Source organism: Gossypium arboreum, chromosome 9 (assembly GCF_025698485.1).
Source record: "Gossypium arboreum isolate Shixiya-1 chromosome 9, ASM2569848v2, whole genome shotgun sequence".
NCBI lineage: Eukaryota > Viridiplantae > Streptophyta > Magnoliopsida > Malvales > Malvaceae > Gossypium > Gossypium arboreum.
In genome coordinates this window covers 9,132,057-9,142,297 of record NC_069078.1, presented here as the reverse complement: position 1 = coordinate 9,142,297, position 10,241 = coordinate 9,132,057, and the positions used below count along the sequence as shown (strand labels likewise).

Here is a 10,241-nt window from a genome sequence, read left to right as displayed (position 1 = left end):
ACCTAGGAATAGATTGGATATCCATGCTATGACATTTGGGTGATATGTGTGCCAGTGTAAGACCATGTCTGGGACATGGCGTTGGCCACAATATGAGAGCCAATGTAAGACCATGTTTGGAAGATGGAATCAACGATGTTGTGAGAACCAGTGTAAGACCATGTTTGGAACATGACATCAGCAATGTAATGAAAGCCAGTGTAAGACCATGTCTGGGACATGGCGTCTATATTGATATGTGCGCTAGTGTAAAACCATGTTTGGGATATGGCATCGGCCATATTTTGAGAGCCAGTGTAAGACCATGTCTGAGACATGGCATCGACATTAAGACGAGAGCTAGTGTAAGACCATATCTCGGACATGGCATCGGCCTTGACATGTGATCCAGTGTAAGACCATGTTTGGATCATGGCATCGGCAATTCACCCTCTTGTGTAAAGCTTTTCAGATATCCTTTAGTATTCCAAATGGTTGCACGGGTTATTTTAAAAGCTTATGACAATGATATGGAATGATATAATCATGTTATGAGTGGCACAGGTTCTTATTCGAAACTCATGAGATATGAGTCTAGTTATGTTGCCTTAACGATAAGAATGACATGATTAAGTTCTAGCTATGAAAATGATCTTGGGATGATATTAAAATCTTTCCTTTATACTTGAGATATATATAAGCATGTAGTGATATTTACCCATGTTCACTCAAGAATGTTGTGTTGATTTATAATAACATGGTTGATGTTGTTACTTATTTATATGCAACTTACTAAGCTTTATGCTTACTCCCTCTCCTTTCCATTTTCCTATAGTGCCACCAAGCTAGCATCGGGGATCAAGAGAAGTCGAAGGCATCAATCACGCTATCACTTGAAGCTTTGGTATAGTTGGTTTAATATTTTGATTTTGGCATGCATAGGGACTTAAATCTTTTGTTTAGTGTCTTATTAGTTTAGACACAAAAATTGGCTCATATGATGGATGTGATATTCATTTTGTATAGGCCATTAATGTTGGCTAATATTGATTATTATTGAATGCATTTGATGCAAATTTCTCATGGTTGTGGTTGTTTTGGTTATATGTGTTATGCTTGGATTGGTTTTGGCTGATGTTGTGTAGATTGGTGCAAGTAAGGGTGGAAAAAAGGCTTGGTAAATAGTCTTGTTTTTGTCCACATAGGCAGACACACGGGCGTGTGTCTAGAACGTGTGTCACATACGGTCTATCCTACGGGCATGTAGTCCAGTCGTGTGTCCCCTGCACCTCAATTGTTCAAGTCAATATGCATGGTAGTAAACACACAGGCAGAGACACGACCGTGTGTCTCAACTATGTAGAGGACACGCCCTAACACACGGGCGTGTGCCTTGGTCATGTACCCTTAATTGGATGATGATGTCAGAAACAGAATGTCAAGGTTTTTGTACACGGGTTGAAACACGGGAGTGTCATGGCTGTGTAAGGGACACAGGCCATGGACACCGGTGTGTGCCAGGCTGTGTGAAAACCCTGTAGGTTCAAGTCGAAAAATAAATCCACAAGTCCACGGGCGTGTCCAGATAGGCCCAAGCCGTGTGAGCTACACAGGCCTTCAGCATGGTCATGTTAAAACAACATACGGGCATGCCACTTTTCGACAAGAGCGTGTGCCCTGTTTACCTTGGATTTCAAAGTTTTCTAAAGTACTCAGTTAAGTCCCGAATCTATTTCAAAGCGTGTGTTGGGCCTTGTGGGCTCGTATTAGGGACTTTATGTTCGGTTTTCAAAAAGTTTTAATTTGGACTAAAATTTATGGCATGGAAATGTTTATAAGCATGTGTTTAAGTACGGTAACACCTTATATCCTATTCCGGCATTGAACTTGGGTCAGGGGTGTTACAAATTTAGCAAGCTGGCTAATCTGATTCGCAACGCCCTAAATAGATGTTTGTTAATTCCTTAAAGTTGTTTCAGTATTCTAGAATCTATTTTTTGACACTAAAATAAATTTAGTCAACATCTATTCCATATTCAACTTCTTTTCTTGTTGATATGGTGTTGGAAACCCGGAAGGGGTTGTGTAACCTTTGATTTCATTGACCACCCAAAAAGAAATTTGGATGATTCCTCCATCCTAGATTATAATTATTGATGTACGAGTTATTCTGAGGTCTAGAATTATTACCCATAAAGTCGACTTGCTTATGTACCACGTTAGACATGAAGGGTAAATATTTCGGATTGATCATTCTTACTCCAGTCACATCGCATTGCATTACTGGATTCACCTGTTTACTGCAATTTAAACCATCAATCTTTTTACTCAACACTTTCACTTGACTTGCTAACATAGCAACTGCATCTATATTAAAAACACCGGTTGCCTTAGTAGGCTTCGTTCTAATAACTTGCCACTAATAGTTATTCAGTGTCATCTCTTCAATAAATTCTTAGGCTGCCTCAGATGTCTTATTATTCAATGTTCCAACAACTGCTACATCAATTATCTCCTTAGTCGAGGGATTCAAACCATTGTAAAATGTTTGAACTTGAAGCAAGAAAGGTAACCCATGATGAGTGCACCATCTCAAAAGATCATTAAATCTCTATCATGCATCATACAATGTCTCAAGCTCAAATTGAGAGAAGGAAGAGATGTCATTCCCCAACTTAGCTGTTTTGGCAAGTAGAAAATACTTCAACAGAAACTTCTCAATCATCTAAACCCAAGTTGTGATGGAACCCCATGGAAGTGAATTCAACCACTATTTTACCTTATTCCTCAAAGAAAATGGGAACAACCATAAGCGTATGACATCATCAATAATGCCATTAATCTTAAATGTGTTGCAGATCTCCAAAAGGTTAGCTAAATAAGCATACATATCTTCATCTTGCAACCCATCAAACTGAACATACTGCTGCACCATCTGAATTGTGTTCGGCTTAATCTCAAAATTGTTTCCAGCAATAGTTGGTCTGGCAATATTCGATTCTGCCCCAATCAGAGTGGGCTTAGCATAGTTATACATAGTCCGATGAGCAAGATGTATAGGAAGTTACAGATTAATTAGATTATTATCCATCTCCATGATAATGTTCTTTTGTTCTTGTTCGTCTATTAAAATCTGTTGACCTTGTCATGGTTCTCTAACCTCTCTTTGATTTCCACAACCAGCCTTTTAAATTTCACTATAAAAAACTAATTGTTCCAATGGGTTGCCTCTAGTCATAAACTAAAAAAAACTGTAAGAATAAAAAAATAAAAAAAAATTAAAATGTAACAATTAAATTAAAAATAAAATGACTAAATTAATAGAAATAAAGTTTTCTTAATATTTTAGTCTCCGGCAACGACGCCAAAAAATTGATGTCCAAGGAACTAACTAAAAGTTTGACTAAGGCAAGTGCACTTATCAATTAATAGTATATTTATGGTAAGTAAAGATATTGTTCATACAAAGACTAAAAGTACTAGTAATTACCATTATTATATTATTTACTGAATAATTTGAGTGATTGATTAAAAACTAAAAATTAACAAAATTAATTAACAAATGAACACGACAAAGAATGAAATACAAAAATAATCGATTAACAATCAAGAAGCGAAACAATACCCAAGAAAGAATGCACATTGATTTTCTCTATCATTATCAATCTAATCTTTACTTAGCACCTTGATTCGTCGAAATCCCTAAATTATGCTAATATCTCTTTCGAGCATAAAAACAACTGACTTTAGGTTGATTAATTGAAATTTCTTTCTAATTAAAACACCTATTATCACATTAACTCGTGCTATGGATTCCCCTATTAGATTTGACTCTAATCCAGTAGATTTATGTTGTCTTATTTCTAGGATTGTATACAGCTCTACTCAATTCTAAGATTGCATGCAAGATCTAATTTTAAATAGGCTCTATTCAACCACCAATTTAAGCACATCAAACATGGATCAATACTCTAGAAATATTAAACCAAGAATTAAGTACACATAATTGAGAATAAGAAGCTAAGTATTTATTACATAAAATAAAAATAAAATGACAAAATCCATCATAGGGTTCATCTCTCTAAGTTATTTAGAAAATTAGTTCATGCTTGAAAATAAAAACATCCAATATATAGTATAACCGAAAGAACTAAAGAAACTCATGGTAACTTCCTAAGAAATCAACTGGGAATCTTCAATTTTGATAGAAATTTGCTTCAAAATCTGCTTCAATGGTGTTTTTCGAGTTTTTTCTTGAGTATTTTCTAACAGCTCCCTCCTATCTTCATATTTTTTGTCATATATACATCTTAGAATGCAAAAAAAAACCAAAAAATCATGATTTTTCGCAGTTCAGTCTGCAATTCTATGAAATTTACACGGTCTACCACACACCCGTGTGGGTCATAGGTCATGTGGTTTGGCTGTGTAGAATGGTTTGGCTAGTATGGCTCTTATAGCTTGCTTTGACGCTCCAAGTTTCACTAATTTTGCATTCCTTTTACTTCCAAGTGCTCTATTAAGCATAAAAACATGAATTCAAAGGATTAATAGTATAAAATTCACAATTAACATCGAATAATCATCCAAAAATGCATTAAAAATGATGTTAAAACATGTTACTTTTAGCACTTATCACTTTCCCTAACTGCTTATTCCAATGTTAACTGGGGTAGTCATGTTGATGATTCATGTTTCATCTCTGATGACTGCGTCTTTCTTGGAGTTGACATCATTTCTTGGAGGTCACAAAAACAGCGATATGTTTTTAAATCTACAGCTGAGACAGAGTAATGCAGTCTCGCTGGCACTACATTTGAAATCATTTGGCTTCAATCTCTATTGAAAGATTTTTGTGTTATTTTTCTCGATCGACCCAAAATTTGGTGTGATAATTCAAGCAATATCACTATGGCAGCTAATCAAGTTCTCCATTCGAAGACCAAACATGTTGATTTGGATCTCCATTTTTTGAAGGAAAAGGTGTTTAAAAGCAATTTCATGTTGGTTATTTTCCTGCTAAACATTAGTTAGTAGATTCCCTCACCAAACCAACTTGATGGTCACTAAATTAACTATAATTACGACAAAGGCAAGCGTACCTATCGAACAATAGTATAGATATGGTGAGTAAGGAATATCGTATCCACGAGGACTAAAAGTACTAGTAATTACCCTTTTTTCTATTATTTAGCCGATAAATTAAAGTGATTGTTTTTAATCTAATTTAACTAATCTAATTTAACTACGAACGCAACAGATAATGAAATGGAATAATAATAGAAGACAATTAACGAGAAAGACAATAGCCAGGAAAGAATCCACCTAGACTTCACCTATTATTTTGAATCTGATTTAAACGATTTATTCACTTGTGCCTTGATCCGTAGAAATCTCTAAATTATGTTAATATCTCTTTTGAGAGTAAGAACAACTGACTCTAGGTTGATTAATTGAAATCCCTTTCTAATTAAAACCCCTATCGTTGCATTAACTCGATCTATGGATTTCCCTATTAGATTTGACTCTAATATGGTAGATTTATGTCGTCCTATTTCTAGGATTGCATGCAACTTCATTCAATTATGCTAGATCTACTCTTAAACAGGGATTTTTGCTCCACTGTAAATCAGAAATCAAATAATAAGATTCATCATAGGTTTCATCTACCCTAGCTAGGTATCTAGGGAATTTAGTTCATAATCTAGAATGAAAACATCTCAAAATTAGGATAACAATAAGACATAAAGAAACTCAATAAAACTTCTAAGGAAATTAATGGAGATATTTAATCTTGAAGGAGATTAGCTTCCGAGTTGATTCCATGGCGTTCTTCGAGTCTTTTCTTCGATCTTCTCCGCGTGCTCCCTTAGGTATTCTTCTAATTGATATTTATAGACTTTAGAATGCTCAAAAAGCTTAAAAATTGGGTTTTTCCGCGTGTTTGGGAAACAAAGAGTGATATCGACACTAGCTGGCACATGGGCTTGTAGCCAGCCCGTGTGGCTGACATGGGCATGTGGCTAGCCCATGAGGAAATGCCTAGGCCGTGTGGATCTTGAAAACAGCTTTATTTATCTGATTTTGGCTCCTTTTCCTCCCAAATGCTCTCCTAAGTATAGAAACAAGAATTTAAAGGATTAGGAACATCAAATTCACTAATTTACATAATTAATCATCTAAAAATGCATTAAGAATGGGATTAAAATATGTTACTTTTACAACTTATTTCAACCATTCAGTAGACTTTCCTTAAATTAGGAACTAAGCTATGAGAAGTTTCCAGCAATGATGTCGTATGCATGCTTTCTCAAAACAAGTCAGAAAACAGGGTGAACGTTAAATGAGTAACCAAACATTCTGTCAAATGAGATGAATTTTATCATCATTGTGTAAGCTGGTCCTTATCCTCAAGGCTGCATAACACGTTAGCTAGGTTGCTACAACAAAAGAATATTTGTTCAAGTTGATTAGGATATTATCAGCGCTCAGGTTCGGTCATTCTCTCCTTGTTGTAATTAGTGTTTTTTCGAATAAGCTCATATATTTTAATCTCATAATCTTTGCAAATTTTCATATATTCTTTTATGAGTTTCACACTTCCATTTTCATTGTTTAATTTTAACTACAAAATTGTTTTTATTTTCGAAGAATTCTAAGTTGTAGCTATAAATTATTAATTTTAGAAATATTATGTATACTTTTTCAGATTCTACAAACCAAACACTAATAGTCTCTTTTGAAGTTTCTATTTTAATTAAAACCCATTATTCCTTATGAAAATTTAAAATTTAATTGCTTATCTTTCACTGTTGAATGTTCAATAATATATGGCGAAAAGAAGAAAAACAAAGAAAAGGGGTCAAGAACCCTATATTGTATATTTTACAATCTTTTGCTATTTTCATTTTTTTTCCTTTTTGCATTATAAGTCCCTCTAAACTTAATTTGTAATAAGAAAGTGACTTTTAAAAAATTTTAAATCTCAACTTAATATGTAAATATAATAATTATTTATAAAATATAGTAAAAAGTCTAGGTATATTAATAAAATGCCACATGCACAAGAAACTAGTAATAGAGTTCGTTTTTACATATTAGAGGTAAAAAAATTTACAAATCACGAGTTACGAAATTACTTCATATTAACTTTTTAATTATATAATTTTACTAGACCTTAAGAGTATGTATTATCTTTAATAACTTCGAAGTTATTAACCCTAAAAAGTATGATAATTTCTTTAATATGTTAACACTAAAAATTAAATTTATAATATGAGGCCTCGCATGCATGTGGTACAATTAACACAATAGTTAGGTCAAAAATCTCTTCTCTAATGGTATTAGCAACAAAGATTACTACTAAAAATCTTCTTAATTTTGCTCTATATAAACCCCATCTACCTTCTTTTCCATCACATTCTCTCCCTCTTTCTTCTTCATCTCTCTCTTTTCTTTTTTCTTTTCCTTTTTTTAATTCTCTTAAATATAAATCAATATAAATTCTAGCTATCCTACTAATTCCTCTTTCTCTCTCTCTCTCTCTCTTTAATTTTTCAAAAAAAAATGGATAAAAAACCATGCAAATCCCAAGATGTTGAAGTGAGAAAAGGGCCATGGACAATGGAAGAAGATTTGATTCTCATCAACTATATTGCTACTCATGGTGAAGGTGTTTGGAATAATCTTGCTAAAGCTGCTGGTAATTTCTTTTAAATTAAATTAAGCTTAATTTCATAAAACTTTCATGAATCATACAAGAAGCTAATTCATTGCAACACACACATACATACATATAGTGTTAATTCAATTTTTGATAGTAACCCAAATGTAATGATAAAAAAATTGTGTTGTTAGGGTTGAAACGTACCGGAAAAAGTTGCCGGCTCCGTTGGCTGAATTATCTTCGTCCGGACGTTCGTCGAGGCAATATCACTCCCGAAGAACAACTCTTGATCATGGAACTGCATGCTAAGTGGGGGAATAGGTTAGCTCATGTTATGATAATATCTATTGTCCTCCATATATATATATATATATAACAATACATGCAATATTCATATAGAAACAAATAAATATAAAACCCTCTTACCCTTTGATCTTCTTCACTTCTTCATTCTTGTGTGTTATCACTTGAAGTACACTTCATTCTGAATTTTGATTATGAGAAAAGAAAAAAAGAGAAGTGCACTTCTCTAGAGCCTAAGCATTTGTACATCAAAAAATTGCCAACTTTTTTTTTTGCCTATATCTTGAGGATTTGGCAACGTGGGGTTTAATTTATTTTCAACCACCAAAAAGGTTTATAACACATGACTCTTATTTTTTGTGGATGCCATAATTTCTTCATAAAATTTACCTCTGTTATTGCATTTTTCATGGCTACCAAAAATTCTTGATTTTTTTTTATTTTTTTTCTCTTGAATTTTCATTGTATATTTGTGAGGTCTGGCTGCCATCTATGTTTAAAATTGTACCACAAGAATTTTGCTTTAAATGGTGGATTTTCTTGTTCTTTTCCCTTTAAATTTTATATATTGGACCTACTTTCCATAGATTTTATTTTCACTTATTATAAAAAGGTATTATATATTAAATATATATATAATAAAGAAATTTGTGACTTTTTTAAACGAAAAGAAATTTGTGTCATACCAATATGTATAGGTAATCATCTGTGTGACAAATAACTATCAAAGTGGTACAGCTAACTAAACAGATTGGAAATTTAAAAGGTTACCATTTTAAGCTGAACACTTCCCAATTGGACACATGTTAAGGACTTCTTTAAGGAAATATTTTAACTTGGTTGAAGTTGACAAAAACCTTATTATTTTGGATTGTCAAATACATGTTAGGTTTCCTTTATTTTATTATTAATAAGTGAGATCGCAATTTCGGAAATAGATTCTAATTTCATATTTGTTGGATCATTATTTTAAATTTTACATTGTTATTATTTTATTGAAGAAATTGTTGGAAAAGAGAGCAATTTGTTGGAAAAACCTTAGAATTTATGTTATAATATATCTCTTACTTCTTGATTTTTTTATCATAGAATATATAAAAGAAGTGTTTATATGATTTATTTGAACTAAATTTGGTGTTTGCATTTTGCAACATCACATTATTTATAAAAAAAATGAACTAAGACAAGAACAAAATTATTTGACATTCTATATTTTTTTAATTCAATAAATTGCATTATATATGTACATGTAGGTGGTCAAAAATAGCAAAGCATCTGCCTGGGAGGACAGATAATGAAATAAAGAACTATTGGAGGACTAGAATCCAGAAACACATCAACAAACAAGCAGAAATGTTTTCTTTTAATATCAGTACCCCAGAATTACTTGATCACCAAGCAAGCACAAGCCAATTGCCTTGCAATGGCTCTACAAGTTTCATGGAAACATACTCTCCAATGTCATCATTTAACCACTGCAACTTGGAGCCATTTCCCGGACAACAACAAGAAGTGCAACAACAACAACAGCAGCAGCCACAACAACAACACATAGTCGATCAACCGAATAATGAAAGCTATTGGAGCATGGAGGATTTCTGGTCCATGCAGTTGCTTAATGGAGACTAAACATGGACATTAATTAAAATTAAATTTCTATTGCATAATGATAGAGCTGTCTATAGATGAGGTTGAAAATTGGACTTTATATTCCAATATGTTAATTTGGTTTAAGAATGGCTTGTAGTAGGATCTCAAAATAGTATAAATATATATCCACCTATACATACATATACATCTGTATATGTATGAGAGTTTTCAGTTAATTGCTTACTTTTTATATATATATGATCTGCTTGAAATGTAAATAAACCAATAAATTCCATACATACACAATTAAAAGAACACAAAAAACAATACAAATTTTCCAATTATAAAATTTAGTATAGAATCTAGAATTTTCAATAACCTAAGAAAAAAAAAGACTTTTTATTTGAAACAAATTAAACATAAAATGTCATTACTTTATGTTGTACTATAACAACAACATATTCAATCATATCTTTAAAACTTTTTGATCAGACAAGTGTTTTTCTAAAATGTTACCTAACATGTATTTCTCAATTCTTTCCATAATTAGTTTAACTTGTAAACATTTTTATAAGAAATTTTATCTAATCAACAATTTTTTTAATATAAAGTATTACAATAATAATTAGACTAAAATTGATTTTACATGTTCTTTCAAATTTTAGTATTGATCCGTATCAATATAGAGATATTTAAATGTATC

The 10,241-nt window shown here is 32.4% G+C and overlaps 1 protein-coding gene and 1 non-coding gene across 3 annotated transcripts; one reads left to right on the top strand and one right to left on the bottom strand.

Moving 5' to 3' along the window:
* Positions 1-5,590: 5,590 nt before the first annotated feature.
* LOC108452595 (uncharacterized) lies at positions 5,591-8,275 on the bottom strand. 2 transcript variants are annotated; one of them, XR_001866413.2, is made up of 3 exons: positions 8,072-8,275; positions 7,850-7,950; positions 5,591-6,091 (listed from the first exon to the last, which is right to left on the bottom strand). It is a non-coding gene; the product is annotated as an uncharacterized LOC108452595 (transcript). The 2 variants fall into 2 exon arrangements; XR_001866414.2 differs by having other exon boundaries at positions 7,850-7,943; positions 8,072-8,267.
* On the top strand, positions 7,364-9,774 carry LOC128280864 (MYB-like transcription factor EOBII). Its single transcript, XM_053019480.1, has 3 exons — positions 7,364-7,681; positions 7,837-7,966; positions 9,202-9,774. The coding sequence occupies exons 1-3, from the start codon at positions 7,546-7,548 to the stop codon at positions 9,575-9,577; spliced, it is 642 nt and encodes a 213-aa protein (XP_052875440.1). The 5' UTR covers positions 7,364-7,545; the 3' UTR covers positions 9,578-9,774.
* The last annotated feature ends 467 nt before the right edge of the window (positions 9,775-10,241 follow it).

Bases quoted from the DNA above. Each gene is read 5' to 3' on its own strand.
- LOC128280864 (XM_053019480.1), top strand. From the start codon at position 7,546: ATGGATAAAAAACCATGCAAATCCCAAGATGTTGAAGTGAGAAAAGGG. The intron at 7,682-7,836 runs GTAATTTCTTTT...TTGTGTTGTTAG, and splicing joins TAATCTTGCTAAAGCTGCTG to GGTTGAAACGTACCGGAAAA. The intron at 7,967-9,201 runs GTTAGCTCATGT...ATGTACATGTAG, and splicing joins CATGCTAAGTGGGGGAATAG to GTGGTCAAAAATAGCAAAGC.